Genomic DNA, 19,874 nt, shown 5'->3' on the forward strand with positions numbered 1-19,874 from the left:
ATTGTTTTATATGCCGCAAACACGTTTTTTAATGATACCGCCACAAAAAAACTAAGCTCTTCATTTCACCCGCCCACACTAAAAGGATTGAATTTCAGATAATATTACCATAATCAGGCAAGATCATCTTTTATTAATAAAGCATTGTGTTGATCTTTGCACGCCTTAAGAATACACAATGCGATCTCGAATATTATAGCACACATACGAACTTGGCTTTAAAAAAATTGAATTCCTTGTAAGGTTAGTCATATTTCAACAAGTTTCGAGTCGACAACGCGAAGTGATTTTGTTTAACGGTTTGTTGTTTATTTTTAAGTGTTGTCACAGTGCTTAGACAATCGAAGATTTTATAATATATTTGTTAATCTTAATTGTTGGAACGGATTTTATGGTTGTTTAATCGGTTTAAATACAGCAGTGTTAAACTAGTCGAAAATAGCATACATGGTCCTTGACAGGAATATTTATTTCTGCAAATAAAAAATTGTTTTATAAATCAAGTACAGTTGAGGTCCTCTTTATTCCGTATGTATTTTTTGGCTCGCGCAATGTTTCTTGATGGTTAAACAAAAGAAATGAGCATGTTTAATAGTTCCATTCTACAAGTAGCGGTTTTTTACAAGATTCTTAACTTAATACAATGATTTGGCTTATGATTTTCGGGATACTTAAAATTTGATTTCGCATCAAATATAAAAGCTATTTTAGCTCTAGTACTAATTTATCGAGGAATTTTGCACAAATTCTATTTGTTTAAAACTGTTTTTAATAATAAAACACATTAACATGCCAGAGTTAATAGCTGGAGCTTAACTTTGACCTTTCTTCTCATAAATTAAAACTGATAAAAAAATATTATTAAACCTTAGAAAATGATGCAGTTTGTCTGATGCAGATAATCTGCTACTCACAATACCCAGAACAAAGGAAATCTAAAACTTTCAATGTTTCACTATTACCTAATTTTCGGTTTAAAACACATTCTCAAACAAATGCGTTCAAATGGCAATTGTATGTTATTGTACGTCGTAAGTAATGTGTCTGCTTATTGACTCGAATCGTGTATCAACACTTTAAAATAGAGTTTTTGCGTGAATTTTTTATTTTTATTCCATTCCCTAGCAAATGAATCTTCAGGAATCTAAGGAATAATGGTTCCGACAATACATCCCTAATTGTTTCCGTTATTTATCAATTATCAATAATACCTACATGCGTAATAAAAACCGCAAATCGTAAGCAATTTTCACCTGCGATCCGTTTTTTTAACGCTAGACCAAGATGAAAAGCTTGTCGCTTTGACTGGACTGTTAAAAAAAATCGCAAAACAATCGATTTCATGGATAAAGCTAATCCGTTTATCTGATAAATTTTTAACACTGCCGCAGATTAGTTTAGTGGAGATTGTTAAAAGTGATGATACGGTGTGGGAACAGTTCACGTTTAGTGTATGTACTCTAATTGATGTTTGGTGAGAGTGGACAAAGACAGGGGAACGAAATGAATACCATGCAGACGTCCTTCCTGCGGAACAAATCAGCAGAGCAAGAAGCTCGCAAAAAGAATCTGACTTCGTATAGAAACACCATATCAAATTTTCCGCTGATTTACGGGCCAATACCTTACAGTAGGTTTTGCTGAGTATTTATAGAAAATTGAAAACATGTCTTTCAAATGCCAACTAACTTGTTTTAAATTGTTTAAGAAATACACTTTTTTATAAAGTTATAAAATTATGAAACCTCAAATCCTCTAATACGTTTTTCTTCAGAAAATTAAAATGATTTAGAATCCTTTTGGACATGAAACAAAGAAACGATTTTTTGCTTTTCATTATTTACTAAAATCTCTCATTCACTTTCACGATTTTTCTTGCTATGCAACTCAACGCATTGAGAGGAAAACGCGAGGAAGAAAATGAACATTGTCTTCCTCTGTCCGCTAGACACATTTATACAAATTTATTCTTAAGTAAATCGGATGATTTATAAGAACGCCTTTATCCTATTTTTTCGCTCACGTTCCAGATTTAATAATATTCCTACAATTGTAGATAAGTAATGCAAATTATTGCTGCAAATCAATTCATATATCGGCAGGAAGTTAACTACAAGTCGGAAATCGATAATTATTAAATCTAGTGCTGGGAAAATTTCACAATTCCTGCTCTTATATGCGAAGAGATCATAATAGCAAAATAGTAAAAGTGAAACTGGTAAACGTTAAAAAAATTAATGAAATGTCGATACTGGTCGGTTGACAGAGCCTTAGGCCAACACTTTTACTATTCCACTTTACACTACTTTTGGTGTCTAAAATTAATAAAAAAAATTTAAAAAGTTTAATGTCAAAAATAGTCGTTCCGCAATACTGCTGACAAAATCAAAGGTAATTTCAGTTGAAAAAATATAATCACAGAATTTCATCAACGCTAAATTCCTCACAAATTAATTAGTGATTTTTAAACTGAAACTCTGAAAATTTTATGTAATAGCTACCGAAACCGAACATTTTCAGTGTTCCATTTAAGTTGCGGTAAAGTCGCAATAGAAAATTGCTTTTTAACGATCGGTAATCAGGCTATATTTATTTCAATGTTAATTCGCGTTACAATCTTATTACAGCGGAGTGGATTTCCTCACTTAAATATTTATTCTGTCGTCAGTGTACATTGTTATGGTGTGGTAGTCGGATAATCCACTATGAAAATTGCTTCAATCAATTCCGGCGAATTGTTTCAGTTGATCAGTGAGAATTAGTGAGTGAAAAACAGTCCAAGGTATCCCAAAGAAAATCATAAAGATCCAGAAAATTAGCAAGAATTTAATTGCCGTTGCGGTATCGTTAGTATTAGCTTATATAATATGTAAACTATCAGTTTAAGCATAAGAAACGTTCTAAATCAATGTATTCACCGTTTGATTTTCTAGCATCATTTCGACGCAAATTAACGCGAAATCATCGCAATCTCTTATTTCTTTAGATGTACTTATTTTCTAAATTTTGTAGCTTATGTAAGTAAATACATATTATTTTTAATTTGTTTATCTGTGATTTCTATTTTTGAATGAAATTTATATGCTTTTTTATTTTATTTTATAGTGGTGGTTTTTTATAAAATAGATGATTTTCCTTATAAAATAGTTCATTTATCCTATAGGGTAATAAAAATATCGATCCTATTGAAAAATTATCAATTTGCACCAAGTACTTTAAAGGTTATTTGATAGAAATCGATTTTTATCGGTGTCTCTTAAGAGTCTATATCTAGGTAGGTCTGTAGAACTTTTTATGTAGAATCTTGTCACGCAACATCATGTATATGGTCCTTTCCACAGTTTTTCCTTAAGTTGAGCAATTCAAAAATAGTTGAGTTGATCACGCTCGATGATAATTGCAGATTTCATTCGAAAACTGCCAGAGAAAAAAACCCGTTTTGTGAAAATATGCAATTTTGAGAAAAAATGGATTTAATTATCACCTTTTTACTCTGTACTGATAATTGCATAATCAATTAAAATTCACTCTTGATTGTCATTATAATATAACTTTATACAAACACAGGTGTCCACCGTATTAAAATGGCTGTACTTTTCTTACCCTTCAGCTAAATGCATTCTTCAACTGACTTAACATGTATTGCCCATCTGGCCTAGTGAAGTACTTCAGTTTCACTAATAATGGCTGTATTTCCATTATTTCGTACTAATTAAGCGAGAACGTCCAGTTACAGACTAAGAAAGCAGACAAAAAAGGAAAAGATGACGTTCTTACGTTAAGCAGATGTCGCAATAATTATTAATCTATCTCGTTTAATGGATGCATAAACCTACTTAAAGTTATTAGCAAATAAAGTGTTTGAATTTATAATAATTGCAGCGAAAGCAATGTTGGCTAGACGCAAAAATACAAGTTCGTTGAGTTTCGTACAAAACGAAACCATAAATTCCTGAAAAATAACTGGAAAATGTTTAGTTACTGTACAAGAATTGTCGCACATAGTTCACGATCATTTAAATTTCTCTGTTGTATACCTAGTGATTTAGCGAAACGTGACACAATTTTACAAGTCTACTACGTGTGTACATTTCAACAGGTGTATACTCATTTAAACAAATTTATGCGGCTGTCTCTTTCTCATAGCGATAGGCTATCTTACCATCAACATTTTTTCTTGTACTGAGTACCGACAACTTACGAGGGTTATCGGAAAAAACTGATAAAAATCAGAAATTCTCCATCCCAACAATGTTTACTGCTCATTTCTTGATTGATAGCTTCAAATTTCCTATTAACGCACTTTCTTTACTAAATCGAGTTAACTTTTAATTTTTATTGTATATTACAATATACCTAGTGTCGGGAGATGAGTTTAAAAATTCTATAATTAAGGGGTAATTCTACATAAAAACCTAATGTGTCAAGTTCATATAGAAGTTTTTGAAAATTGCATAAACCACGCAACTTATTTGGGGTCAGGGTCCTGAATGTAAATTTTTACAAGAATTATACAATTCTAACATTTAAAAAATGTTTAAGAAGAAGTACACTTTCTGTAAATGTGCTTCTATATGAATGATCAAAGAAGATGTACTTATTCCACCTCTCAAAAATAAGCCATTTCAGTCAGTTTCATCAATAACAGAGTATTTCCACAAAATTGAGAAATTTTCTCAACGAGAACTTGAAACTGACTTATTTTTGAAAGGTGGAACAAATACACTGTTTTTCTGTGTTTTGCTTTGTACACTGTTAGCGAAAAACAAAAAATACCAAAGTTATGGCTTTGTATTTCTACTAATGGCAATTTTAACCCTTTAGGAATAAGGCTTGAATGTAAAATTTTTATTGTTCATACAACTTTTTTTGCGTACAATTTTGCAATAAGTATGCCAAATTTGAAAACAATCTATAAACAATGAAAGCAGGTATTTCAGAAAAATAATTTAAAAAAATCTAAAATCAAGGCCCTTTTTTGAGAATTCGAAAAATTGCTGAAGCTTTATACATTCATTTCTATTGAAGAATCACTCCCAACATTTTTTTGCCAACATTTCCGGATACTCTATAAATTTTGGTAATATTGTCGTATTTTTCATAAAAAATATATTTTAGTGCTTCGTTGTTAAAAGTAAAAAAATCTATAAAAATTGAAATAAAACAAAAAACACAAATGTGTTGTAAATTGAAAATTTCATTATTACACCGCCCTTGTAGATAGATATCTTCATTAACATTTATTCAACGTTTGTTTATCCATCTCCTTTTACTCGATCTGTGTGAAGAAACGATATCGACGAATACACAAGGTGATAGTTGAAATAGGAATATTGGCGGGAAACTAACGCACATAAATGGTAAATTTCTTCAATTATTGTCAAGGTATGAGAGACACTTTCTTCAGTTGAGTAGCGGTGCGAAGAAAGTAAAGGATACTGTGCTATTTGTGGGTTTAAAGTAGAAGTGATATTTGCGGTGAAGTTGCCGGAAAAAATTGGTTTTTGCCGATAATGTTTAATGTTGCATTTGGTATGGTTAAGTGTTTGTAGAGCGTTTTAAAATTACAAATTTCTTACCATAAACTCAGGACTATTGCGTCTCGTTGCAAGCTAATGTTTTTAGTACATATTTTCGACTTTTGTCTCTAATTATTTTTAGTACCGTTGATTTTCATAATTTTTTTCTAGTTTTGATATAATAATCAGGTGCTTTAAAATTGTTTCCAAATGTTTAGGCAATACATTTCGAAATTTCAACTAAACCATTATTTTAAAATCAATCATTTTCACTGTTCGACTTAACGATAAAAATACTTTACTTTTGAAAAATGAGCCAGGCACATTCCAAGAATGGATGACAATACTGTTTAATTTGAAATTCAATGCTTTCAGGCTATTGAGTTCATGCAATCATGATGTCTTGATTGTTTGCAGATTTTTTCTATTTACGAACAGCCACTTACTTTCAGCTATAAGAACTTCTGAAGAAGAGAAAGCAATTTCAACAAAAGTTCCAAAGTCTGCTGAAGAAAAAATGATTATTGTTGGGGTATATGGAAATACGAGTATCAGAAAAAATACATCAAAACAATTATTTTTTTAAACATTCCAAACAGTAAAAGAGTAATTCCGCGTCTAATTAAATAACTGATTAACCAACGGGCACTGCAATCCCCATTATGCAAGAATTAACAGGTTGATTTGTTTGTTATTTACGCGTTAAAAAGTAATTAAATTTATTGAGTCATTCGACTTATGAACGATTAATCTATAATTTGCTAAATGCCTAAAGTATTTCACGTGCACACCAGCTTGATGGCTTATAGAAAAATTTTAAATGGTTATTAATTTAGATTCAACTGGATGGATTTGTATATCAACTTTAAACATTATTAAACATTTAATTGTTAAACAACAATTAGTGAAATCATGAGAAGTCTTCGCATATCTGATATATGTTTTCTTGTTCTGAGAATTCAAAAATAATTATCGTTTTATTTAAATTCAAGGGCAGGAGTTATTTCAAATACAATTATGAATATTTTAGATTTTTTCTCATGGTTAATATTGATATAGAATTTTGAAAAACAATATAATTTTGCATCCCAAAAATCCTCAACTCAAGTGTTAGAGTCAGGTTCAATAGCCCATGTTTTTTTTAAGAATCTCCAAGGAAATACGTCGAAAACGAAGTAACTATCCACTACAAGACACCAATTCGTACGGAAGTGAAGGACTATGTTTCGGAAGACGAGCTGGCCCATCGCCAGGCAGAAGCCATGAAAAAAATCTACGAAGAAGAAAAAAAGAGAAAGTACTTCCAGGTTAGCAACGACCTACAAGTAAGTTTCGTTTGATCGGCCGGATTCCAGCCTGGTGTGTTTGTTTGCAAGGCGACGCTCTTCATCGATACTTATTAATGCTAAATAACTTTGAAATTGCAGTTTTATTGTGGTTTTAAAAACGTGCTTTTAATGCTTTAAAATGCTGCTTTAGATCATTCAAAAGTTGTCCATCTAAAATGACTTGTTAATTGCAATTTTTTAAGAGGCCAATTTGGAAATTCTACCGGAAGTTTGTGAAAATACTAACATTAATATCTACCCGATTTTAAATACTGAACTTGTTTACTAAATTTACTTGGGTTTTTCCTAAACAGATTTTTATATGTGGAATATAAGTAAAATTTAAATATATATTGTCATAAATAAAAAAAACTTCTGAGTACAGGAATGTTAGTGCTTTGTGTGAATTTAAAAAGCTTCTAACATAAGTGTGCTATTTTGACTGTTTTTTCAATTGTCGATATACGGTAGTCCAAACTGAATTTCTCAACTATTAATAGGCTTGTAATTCCCTCTATTTCATATTGTTTTAAAAGAATTACTTACTACAATTTTAATGAAAAACTGACTACGAAATACACAAAATATAAACACACCTAGTTAAATCCAGTTTCTATCGAACGAAACTTCACTTGGACATGGACTTTTCCATGTTTATTTTGTTATTAATATTATTATTAATACAATTAAGACATTTTGCTATTTTCAGGAAATTCAAGATATGAAATCCAGGAGGCACACGGACAACTTTATCCCGTCCCAGAAATCTCCCATTTCTCTTAACCGATATGACGACTTCGACGATCTTACTAGTCCGACCAAAACGCGAACGAAGTAAGAACTTTCAGAAATTATTTAAACAATTTGAACAAATTAATGTACAGTATGTTAAAAGGGCCGTGGGCAAGCGCAGCACAGTAATAATAAACGTGCGCTTAATATAAGTTTGATAACATAGTTAAACCTCATTTTTGTGTTTTCTATGTCGTCCGATTTTCCTAAACTATCTCATATATCACTCTCTTTGCCAAGTTTTTGAAAAAGAACAATTCTTTTACCGGAGCATAGCAAAATGAAATTAAAATTTAAAAAATTAAATTAACAAAAAACTAAAATTAAAAAAGAAATTTGCTTATGAAACAAATATCACCAATGGTATTAAATGAAAATTTAATAAATCACTAGGCCATAGGAGCGGTTGAAGCCGGTAAAAACAGTTGTATTGGCAAAACGTCAGGAAGATATTCTTATCCACCACGGTCTAAAAGCACCAAGAACTCACCAGCTTATTAGCGATTTTTTATGAAACGATTCAGTTAGTTTAGTGAATGTTTTAAGATATAAAAAGAAATCTAGATACGAAAGAACTTCCACAATTTTAAAGATGTTCACCGTGTTTAGAAGCTGGTAGATACTACTGCTAGAAAAATTCAATCGATTTACCTAACAATTGTTTTATACAAAGTGTTATTTTTATATGCATATTCATAACATTTTGCATCAAAAGTATGTTAGCTGCGTTTTTAATATTATTTTCTTGGTTTTGTACGTTTGCTTACGTAATAATTTAAACTTTCCTATTTTTATAGAAGAACATGAATTTATTTTAATTTTAAACAGGGATTAAGTAATTTTACAAAAAAACTACAGCAAATTTGAATTAAAGAAGCAACAGTAGATTAATTTAAATGAAATTGAAAGTTATTTTTTTGTTTTTTGTTTAGATCACCTGAACCGAGATTAGTGGCCAAAGCTCTTTATAATTTTGTTGGTCAAACAGCCAGAGAGCTCACGTTTCGAAAAGGCGAACTCATCTATGTTAGAAGACAAATAGACAAAAACTGGTACGAAGGTGAATTGAACGCTATGGTCGGACTGTTTCCTGTTAATTACGTTGAGGTAAGAAAAATAAAATAAAGTACAGTATTATTCAAAATTGATAATGATTGTGCAAGGGTTTTTATGCAATTTTGGTTATTTCTGTTCATGTTATTGAAGCTGATTCATCAAATCGATTCATAGAAATGGCACAAAAATTGATAAATCGCATTAATTCATCAATTAACGATGAGAAAGCTTTTTCTAATATAGTAAAAGATCGTAATGCGCCCGAAGTACTTAAAAGTCGATCTTAAAGTGTATCACATTCCGATATGGGTCACAGACAGATATGGGTCAAGTTTAGTTCAGCATGTGTTATCAAAAGCTTAAAGTTATTATAGAACCGCTAAGCGATAATTGTTATTGCACTTGTTTTTCAAAAAAGAATCAATATTTCTTAATTGTTCATATATCAAATTCTTCAAAATATGTTTACATGCAAGAAATATATTGAATTCTAATATGATGCAAGAATAGTATCACCTCTGAAGAAGTCCTCCAGAATGAGTAATAAAAACAACAAAAACATACAGTGAATTACCTTAAAATAAAACCGAAAAGCTCTTAATGGAAATTTAAATACACAGCCGCGTCCATTCAAAATGTTTTAAGGTGATTCTTTAAAATCTCTACAGTTTGGTGCATTACTAGGATGAAACTGTCTCAAACTAAAAGGGCTTTGTTTGCGGAATAAACACTTTATTAATTCAGACACATATATATATACAAAATATATATGTGTCTGAATACTATCTATATACACAAAATATAAACACACTTTTTTGATGCACCCAATTCTTGAAAATTAACAGCTCATTTCACTAGTTAGGAACAATTGATGTATGTTTCGTTAAATAATTAAATTTATTTGTTCTAGATCGTCCCATCTGAAGTAACCACAAAAATCTCCACCATCACACCCAGGAAAGCACACGAAGGCCAAGCCAGAGCTAAGTACAACTTTGTAGCCCAAACCCACTTAGAATTATCGCTAGCTAAGGGGGAATTGGTGACCCTCACAAGGAAAGTGGACGACAATTGGTTCGAAGGGAAAATCGGAGGTCGCAAGGGCATCTTTCCCGTATCATATGTTGATGTAAGCAATGATGCAAAGAAAAATGTGGAGTTTCAAGTCAAATTTGGGCTTTAGGTTCTCATAGATCCAAGTGATCCGCCTCCACCAAGCACCAAACCAGTGGCTTCGCCAGCTGCCCATTCATTGTTACTGAACGGATCGTCTCAGGGCAAAGAGTCAATGGGTAAGAAGTGAATTATTATCTAGTTGTTAATCGTAAAAATTGCATTTTTAATCTAATCTAGGAAGTCACCTCTACACTCCCAATGTCCCCAACCCGATAACTAGTAGGGATAACGGATATCATCATGCCAAACCAGTTCAAATATCCGGAACTGGCACCTATTCAACATTGCCAAAAACTAATAAAAGTCCAATAAGCCAAGCCCTTCATATAGAAACGCAATCTGACCCGATACCGTGAGTTTTGCTTGACAAGGGAATTGATAAACTTATTGATGTTTCCTATTTTCGAAACAGATATCGAGCCCTTTATAAATACACCCCACAAAACGATGATGAATTGGAATTGCTAGAAGGTGACACAGTCTATGTGCTCGAAAAGTGTGATGATGGATGGTACGTTGGCTCAAGCCACAGAACAGGAGCTTTCGGTACTTTCCCGGGAAATTACGTGGAGAAAATATAGCACAAAATTTATTACTTAGGTAGAATTTAAAAGCGATTCATTTGCTACAGAGTTTGAATTGATTTACTGACGACTGACATCAATTTACTTCAAGCATCCTTAAAACGCGTTATGTGAAATGGTAGATTTCGACCAGAAAGAAACTCTATACATGAAACATGACCAAGCTAACAATAAAACCATTGCCAATATAGCAGCGCTGAAAAAACGTCCATAAGTAACACTACAACGACCGCTTTCAGTTTGCTAAATTAATATGAAACCCCCGTTGTATAGCAATAAAAGTAGTGTACTTAAAGTGCATATAAAACTAGTTCGGCGTAACATTTAAATCATCCGTAGGTAGGTACCTACTAATTTCGAGTTTATGGTAGAGCTAATGTAAACAAAACTTAGCAAAATACTGCAAGTCTAGTCAACTATACCCCAAATTGTAGAGTTATATTATAGCGACACCAAAAGTAGCCGCAAATACGTCTACTAATGTTTTATTTATATTTATAATGTAGATTTATAAAGGAGTATATTTATATACAAGTGTAAAGTAAGGAAAACGTTCTTCCATTTTAAATTGGGTATTTCCAAAAACAATCCTAATATCCCTAATTATCCCATATTTTGCATAAAATCGCAACTTTGTTTATTAGCTTTTAGAAATGCTGGAAGAGTTTGTTGTTCATTTTTCATTTAATGGTTTCCAGAACTACATAGAAAAATCACAGGCAAAGACTTATTTATTATAGGAGAGTGCCTTTAAGAAATACAATACATTTATTAACACCCGATAGCTTTTGAACAAGTAGATGTACCTAATTTTTCAAATATTGTTGTTATTTAGTTTTATACTAATATTATTAGATATTTTTCATATAGAGATGCAAGAATGTCATGTTTAATTATTATTACATCTAGAATTAAAATCTACGTCTTGAAACCGAAGTATTCAAATGGAAACTGGATTCAAAACAGATTTGGACGTAGTATATTTACGTGTTTGATTTTTTTGTTTGTTAATTTTATGAATGACTTGTAGAGTTGTATGATATTTGTTTTAATAAAAAATTAATGCTGAATTAGAGTAATATTTGTTTTCCTAAGTTGGGTTAATTTGGGTTGTATAATAGATATTGAATTATAAACGATTTTCCGACAATTAATTTCCTTAATTTGTCGGATATTTTTTTAATGTTGATAGATAAAAAACAAAATATATTTTAAAACGCTCAAGTGTTTGCACTTGCCTGCATACGTTTTACTTTCAATTGTAGCTATTTGGTTATAAATGTTGATTAATAAATGACCTACTAAATACTTTTCCCGACCTTGCAAGGTCTCGTTTTTTCCAGAAATGCGCTAGATTGATTGGTTCATTTTTTTAAGTACTTCTTAAACTAATTTTTTTTTAAATACATCATTCTAGATATTAAAAATATTAGGTATATATTTTTAATTTGTGAAAACCAAATTAGTCAGCCACTTGCCTATTTTTTTTATTTTAAAAAATCTGGCAATAGTTTTTGCTATCGATAATAAATTAACAAATCATCATCTGAAACGACTCACTCGAATAAGAAACATTTCTCATGTACCCCAAATTGTAACATGTATTATTGAACCTTAAATTACAAAATTGTAACAGATAAAAGGTTGTTTTTTTTTCTTCAAGAGTTTTTCAAACGCATCGCTTTCCTTAGAAACAGTAGTTTTGATACACCAATTTGGATTTGAAGCAAGTCAGTGGAGCAATCGGTTCAACGATATTAGACGAAACGAAAACAATATATTGATAACAAATTCTATGGGCTACAAATAGGAAGAAATAAATCCTAAATAGGTAAACGTAAACCTCATGTGCATTCATTAGAAATGTTTTAGTTATATTCCTAACTATTTTCTTCATTTATTTGCTCAGAAATCTTTATTTTTCTTACTTAGTTCAACTTTATACGAGCGAAGAGACAAGCTGAATCTATTTGCAGAATTGCCAAAAACATATTGGGATTTCACAACTCTGGGTATGTACACACATGATGTAAGAGTCAAGGAATGATACAATTTACTTAAATAAGGATAATGAAATGACTTGCAAAATCAACAAGTTATTAAGTTTAGACCAAGAGTATGGCCAAGAAAACGGTTTTTTAAAAAACCCTTTTTCATATTTAATAGTGTTTAATTAAAGAATTGTGAAAAATGTTTAAAGATAGAAAGTTTCCCAAAAGTAGGAAAAATTACGTTTTGTCACCACATAATTAGCATAAGCCAACAAGAATAGTTTATTGTCCAATAAAAATTTCCAACTAGTGCTCAAATTAGATTCTCACCTGAAGCTCGCATAATCGGCTATAAGGAACAAATTACCACTGTTAATTGAGTAATAACTCTTGCAAATGTCCTTTTCCGCACCACAGGCATCCCAAATTGAATAAAATAAAATTTATTGTAATTTCGCTCACACGCACTATACGCTCATCTTCACTACCACTACTCATATTCCTTACTGAAGTTTGGTAAAAAACGACCCTTTGAATACTTGTTTGTTTATATTTAAGAGTAAAAAACTGTTTACTTTAACCGAAACCGGGCGAACGAGTAGCCCGGACATTTCTTCGATGTTATAATCGCGCAAAAGAAAACCCATTTAAAATAGCCAATTTAACTTTAGCAAAAAGTATTTACATGAAAACAATGTTTCGCTGAATGTAAAAGCCAACTAAAAAATACATTAGTAGGTTTCTATTGCGTTTCCTTATTCTCTATTTTTTTTTCAAATTATTTGTAGATTTAGATAATTCCGTGCACCTTTCAATTAATGCAAATGTTTGTAATCTTTAACGAATCAACAAAGTGATTAGCAAACATTTACATGTTAATTACTAAACAGAATTCGAAGACAATAAGCCAATATAGGAATTTTTTCCTCTGTATTACAGGATAAAAGTATCCACGTGTCTTCTGTTACAATGCCTCTTGAGCATAACACTTAAGTCCATTGATAAATACGATAAAATCAGCAGCTCCTTTGAAAATGCAGAAGCAGATATTTTTCTCGGGGGTCAAGGTAGATGTTACATAAATTTACATGTGCGCTATTGAACAAATGGAGAAGTTCTTGGCAGCAAAAAAAATCGAATTTTTATTATTATCAATATTATCAATTATTATCAAATAAAAAAACCCATGTGAAGCCGCCTCAAAGCTTGGACCAGCTCCAAATGTATATATTCTTGTTTTCGATTGAGATTTATTTCGCTTTTTAGTCAGATAAGGATAATGTCAGACTATAAAGTTGATATTTCAGGAGGACACTGACCAATCGTTCGAGCTTGGTCGATACGCAGCTTTTAATTTGTATAAAAAGTTCTTTTTTGGTTGAAAGTGTAAAGTGATAAAAAATTGCGTGATTCCGTGAATCGTTAGTAATAGTAAGTGCCGAAGAATTAATTATTATTTTTAGATGGATAGTTAATAGATAGTTTGTGAGTGTTCATTCCATTTTACATTGGGTAACATCTGGGTAACTTCTCATCAAAACTACGCTTTCCTAATTTGTTTTTAATAATTTCAACTCATATTCTCGCAGTTTCCAAATTTTTATATTTTTTGTTACGGTTTCTTCAAAAGTTTTTTTTGAAGAACTGACTTTATATTTTTGTTTTCGCTGGGTCACCTTCTCCCTGCTTTCGAACCCTTTAGTCCTCATCAGTTTCGCTTAACTTGCAAATGACCCAGTCGCCATGGTCTTTAAATATACAAAACAGTATATTTTGCCTTATTTCAAGTTAACAGGAAAATATACTCGTAGAAGGTTACTTAAACAACCTGCTCTTTTAATTTGCTTCTTACAGCAATTGATAAATATTTTAAACATGAACCATATTGCGTAATGCATTTTCGGAAAGGAACTAAATGATATTTCGCCAAATCATGCACGTCCCAAACAAACCACTGATAAGCTCTTATTCTTAGTTTTAAAAAAGGGTATCGCTGGTATTGTTATGAGAGCGATTCGATATGGTTACACATACACTTGGATAGTGCGAATTTACTTATACATCTGCATAGAGATGTTATTTTTTTAAATTTTCTGTAATAAATTGATTTTCATCTTCAAATAAGCTGAAACCTATTAAATTTATTAAGACAAATTGGAGCTGAAAATATTTTTACGAATATTCAAATTCAGATGACTAGTTGGACATTTGAATACCTATCGGTATTTTATAAATCAGCTTAATTTTAAAAACTCTTCTTTCCATCAGTTTTTTCATTGACACATTCAGAATAGTTTTAATTTATTTTCCATTTTACTCATATTCCATTTTCCAACTATCAATTAATGTACCTAACACATTATAATCTGCCAAGTAAACTATCCAGGGGAGATTATTCCGAGCCTAAAACCAATGAAATCGTTTAATCATGTACACGGACGACATTGCGTAATGTATTTTCAGATAGGAACTGGACTGAATGATATTTCGCCAAATCATGCCCGTCCCAAACAAACTACTGATAAGTTCTCCTTATGTTAAAATTATTACTGTGGATGTAATTGGAAAGGTTATCAGAGGTATTGTTATGGGAGCAATCAGTCATTTGACAATGAATAATAGTCTGAGATCATAAGAATTTATTTTTGTAATTCTTCCCCATAGTAAGCCGATAACAATAGCCTTCGCTAATCAAATCGATAGATTTATGGGAATGCGACAAGTATATCAAAATGTAATAATTAACAGTCTAATAAAAATTGATTTTAAGTTCTAAAATATTAATTGCCTTGCTTTTAAGACACGAAGGAACAATCTAGGGCACATTTTAAAGTCTAAGAAAGACAGACAAACTCGCAAATTAAATTACATAAATACAAAAATTTTTATTTTTATCAAAAATCGTTTCTTTGTTCAATTCAACTCCTAAGTTTTATAAGAAATTATGTATGTAAATTTTTGTTTTTTTGTGATATTTGATGATCGCTTATATGGACGAAGGTAGTAACGCTACCCTGACATAAAATTGAAGTAATTTTGACTAAACTTTTATCACTTTGATGTATTTCTAACAATATTTACAGCATTATAAATAAAAACGCATACAAAACCAATTGGCACTGGTTGATCCCCAAAACGACCACATAATGTATTTTTGTTTTAGTTTCTACACTTTAGCCTTAACATTTGCTTAAAGCAAGTTTCACCCAAATGGAATTTTCATGTGTTGAGCGTAAATCTACTAAACAAACCTAATCAAATGCTTCTTTACCAGTTTCAGCATATTAGCATCGTATTGCGTCATATCGCTTACAAAACTGGTTCGCAGATAACGCAATGTTACAATAGTGAAAATTTAGTCTAAAAACTGCTAGGTATTCCTTTTTTTCTATTGCATATAAATGCAAAGCCATTGCAGCTAATTGTCTACCAATAATCATTATCAGTTCATCGACAAAATGTTTTCGATCTATAGAGGGGGCGTCCATGAAGAATGTGCCAATGTTATGTTTAGTAGAAATATTTCTTTAAAAAATTTCCGTTTTAAATGTAAATAGTCAACGGCTCATCTCTCTATACAAATGCCAACTTACATTTTTTATTGAGCGCAACATGCACTGTACCCATATGGTTAAACAATCAAATGACGCATTTAAAAGCGTAATCATTAAGGCTGCATTTGCAATCCCAAGAAAAACAGGTATTGCTTTGGATAATAAAAAATTTGCATCAAATTGTGTTAAACAATTAGTGGGATAAAGGTCTCAGTTTTTGCTCTTTTTCTCTCACTATAAGTTATGAAATTATGTTTTCGGTTTTAATAAAAACCGAAATAAACATACAAATTTTCAAATAATCATATTGTCAGGCTTTGTTCAATCTGGTTGAAAAAATAAATCAATCATTCAATTCAATCTTGTTGAAAATAATCATAAATATTGATAATAGGATGCAATGGACATTCATGGCTTTGTCGAAAATTATATTTATATGTATTTTTTAATTATTTAATTATTATTAATACAGTATAACCTCTGTAATCCGAACACTAATTATTGCAACGGAAAATTCGGATTTTCGAATGGTTGAGATTAACAAAGATTTTTTTTAAATATTACTATAATACTGCAAAGTTGATTAATTAAATTTAAAATTTCTTAGATAAAAGATACGCATACATAACTACAAGAATACAGAATAACTGTGTAAATAAAATGACTTAATTCGTCGTCGACTAAGTCGATGTAAAACGATTAGTGATTTTAGTTGGTTTAGCATATTTTGCTCTGCCTTAAAAGCCCATTTTTTCATATCTGGTCCTAACGTCTTCGTCCGTTTCTTCAGATCTAGAGCGTAATTAATCATGAACATGTTTTCTTAACCGGCTGCCCAATTAATAACCTCCTCATGTGTAAAATGTCGTGAAACTTGGTTTAACAATCGAGTAACATCCGTTACTTTTTGTCGATGCCTTCTAATGTTTCTCTATGCTTCCACGCAGATGGAAGGTCTTTCCCAACCCAACCATCAACTTCATGACTTCTATATCAGTTCTGATAGCACATTTTCCCAAGCCTTAGCGAGTTCAATCATAACATATTTAAGATTATTTTTTTATTTCGGCAAATATATCCTCACTTTCGGAAGCTACTCCGCTTATAGCGGAGCGTTTTAAGAGGCATTTTCTGTAGTGCAACTTATGCGCTCGAATCACATTTTGATTCATGGATTGCACTAATCGGCATTACATTAGGTGGCAAAATTATTGCAACAATTTCTTTGTTATACGTTGCTGCTATGAGAGAGTATTTGCATGTAAATTCAGCTCTCTAATTTTTGTTTTTCTAACTGCAGGGACCAAATCTGTGTAGAAGCATTTAAAAAATACATTTTTGGTGACCTATGCGTTCTTCGGTTCTTGGTCAGCCATCGACGACTCTTTTCCGAACGAAGCTTTCCAGATCTGCCTAACACAAACAATTTCATTTTATGAGTTCCAGAGGCGTTTGAACAAAACATAAATGTATTTTCCCTCTGCTCATTTTTCTACTTTTCTACTAATTGATCAGCAAGTGTCGTTTGAGTGAGTAATTTCCAAAAAATGCTCATTTGGCCTGCGTTATATATTTCTGTAACAACTGAACAATTTCCTGAACTTAGTTTCGAAGCAGTTCTTTGAAAGGTTCTTCAGCTCCTTCAACGATGGATAATTTTTTCAGAAGAAGAATATCTTATCGGTTTTTTAATTTATTGAGCCATCCAGCACTCGCTTTAAAATTTATGTTATCGTAAGTTTGATTTAGTATAAGAATCGGGCTTTTTTCTTTCAAATGTTTTCTCACATTGGAGGTCAAACATTTTGAAAGTGAGGGATGTGCCCCAACCCGCACTGTTCCGATTATTGGAAGTTCGGAAGGGTCTTTACTCCTTTACTGTATTAAATATTGCATTTGTATACCACACCCGATTGCCACATTTTACATGGACACAATTTCCATTTATGTGAAAAGAAACATTAATCAACGTTATGATAAGTGCATGTTGACATGTGCCCTTATCTGAAATACATACTTAAAATTATAATTTGGGATATTTTACCAGTAGAAGCAGGATATCCGAGAATACTACGAGATTAGCCGGTATTCCAAAACCCAGTGGCGGTTCCAGCTTTATTTTCCCCTTGGGCGAATGCCGGCAAATATTCATTTTTAAAAAGCACTTATAACGACGATGTTTTTGTCAAACAAGGAGCTAACAGAGTTAGACAATATCTTCAATGTCTCCAATATGAATTTACAATACAAATGTTATACGAGATTTTATCTACTTTTGAAAAATAACGAATTAAATGTAACAAAAATATATTTCACAACTGTATATATTTTTATATGTGAATATAAACATTATTATGTTGGAAACAAATTCTGAATGAAATTCGCTACAACACTAGTATTGCAATAAAAACTATTATAAGCAAATCTATTTTTTGAAATGAATAATTCCTTTTACTAAACGAAAGTAGATTTAAAATATTTAAATTTACGAATAACATTATAAACATTGAATAAAACTTTAATAAGGTAGTGAAATAATTCAATAGTGAAATAATTATTCACGCAGAACATTAGAAGAGGCATTCTTTTATTATTATGCTTAGCAGCAAAGGAATCTATAATTAACTCTAAATCTATTTTTTTGCAATATCTTTTTCAACAAACAAAATGCCCAAGTCAGTAAGATTTCCGGACTCATAGTTGCTCTTAAATAATGTTTACTTCTCTTTAAAGTGCTGAAAGATCTTCACAACTTGCACCACAAGATGGTACAGTCATTGTAAAATTACATAGTTTATTCATTTGATGAAAGACTATTTTAGAAAGTTTATTTTTAGAGTATTTGTGACTTCATACCTCTTAGTGGTATTTGGCAATGTCTGTCTCGTTTTCAATTCAAACTATATCACATTGGTAATGCTTAGCTAAAGAAATAAACGTTCTAAGTTTAAAAAATGGATTAAATGTACTAAATCATGTTTTCAAACCCAGTTTTTTTTTCTGTGGCCTTCAGTAACAAAACTTAAATTGCTCGTTCAACCTTGTTTGAAGAAGAATCTACAAAAGAAAACGGAATACAGCATCTTTGAGAATGCTGTACTTAATCCAAGGATACAAGACATAATAACTGGACTTAAAACTACGAAGATCAGTACCATACTGTTTTTTAGGAAAACTTGCTAAGACCAGCGGCCTTGAAAGTTCATGTAGCGATAGAGCCAAATCAATGATTTATTTTTCCTCTATATGAAAATCTTTGGCGGTTGTCCTAGCAGGAAACAAGTACCCATATTTAGATTAGAAAATAGTTTATTAATATTACCTACGTACTTAAAATTTTGCTTTCCAATTCCCGACAACTCGGAATGTTTTCACGTTCACTATCATTATTGTCAAATTTGATCCGATTTTTTTAAATTCGTAATTATTTATATCGCTATTAAAAGTGGTTGAGCGAGACAAATTTTGGTTGGGCGCTCGCTCATCCTCACAGACCTCTAGCGCCGCCACTGCCAAAACCCCAAAATTACATTAACCTATTAAAATTGGCACTATATTATCTAGAATTATCACTTTCGGACGTTGTTTTGATACACAACATTGCAGATACTAACGATATCATGCGCATACTTAGTATAGTATTGTAACTAAACATGTATTATTTGTAAAATATCACACAGCACGTGTGATCATTTATACACGCAATTAGGCAACCATTGATACGGTGGTCATGCTTTTACAGGCCAATATACCATATTAGGGGGCTAATATGTCATCAACAACCTGTAACCAAGTCATTTCACTTAAGTATATTAATTATTGTAGCGTAACATTGTCTTTACTACTGATGTACTTCTTGTTTCAGGTAGAAACG

General features: G+C 31.4%; 1 protein-coding gene and 1 long non-coding RNA gene across 18 annotated transcripts in view; one reads left to right on the forward strand and one right to left on the reverse strand.

Annotated features, from left to right (window-relative positions):
* Positions 1 to 11,530, forward strand: part of LOC109542836 — a 63,458-nt gene extending 51,928 nt beyond the window's left edge. For 14 of the 17 annotated variants that reach the window (XM_048668060.1, XM_048668061.1, XM_048668059.1 and 11 more), the window contains 7 exons: positions 6,666 to 6,844; positions 7,557 to 7,681; positions 8,572 to 8,746; positions 9,606 to 9,824; positions 9,879 to 9,987; positions 10,049 to 10,223; positions 10,284 to 11,530. In XM_048668060.1, coding sequence (XP_048524017.1) covers positions 6,666 to 6,844; positions 7,557 to 7,681; positions 8,572 to 8,746; positions 9,606 to 9,824; positions 9,879 to 9,987; positions 10,049 to 10,223; positions 10,284 to 10,452 — 1,151 coding nt within the window. In that variant the 3' untranslated portion in view covers positions 10,453 to 11,530. Of the gene's footprint in view, positions 1 to 6,665; positions 6,845 to 7,556; positions 7,682 to 8,571; positions 8,747 to 9,605; positions 9,825 to 9,878; positions 9,988 to 10,048; positions 10,224 to 10,283 lie in introns of those variants that run through there. The other 3 variants (XM_048668063.1, XR_007281906.1, XM_048668074.1) reach the window with 3 other exon arrangements.
* Positions 11,531 to 19,078: 7,548 nt separating this feature from the next.
* On the reverse strand, positions 19,079 to 19,867 carry LOC125505089. The gene is made up of 2 exons (XR_007281907.1): positions 19,331 to 19,867; positions 19,079 to 19,268 (listed from the first exon to the last, which is right to left on the reverse strand). It is a non-coding gene; the product is annotated as an uncharacterized LOC125505089 (long non-coding RNA).
* Between the last annotated feature and the right edge of the window lie 7 nt (positions 19,868 to 19,874).

This window comes from Dendroctonus ponderosae, unplaced genomic scaffold (genome assembly GCF_020466585.1).
Source record: "Dendroctonus ponderosae isolate FM_Combo_2020 unplaced genomic scaffold, Dpon_F_20191213v2 Dpon_F_20191213_7, whole genome shotgun sequence".
Taxonomy (NCBI): domain Eukaryota; kingdom Metazoa; phylum Arthropoda; class Insecta; order Coleoptera; family Curculionidae; genus Dendroctonus; species Dendroctonus ponderosae.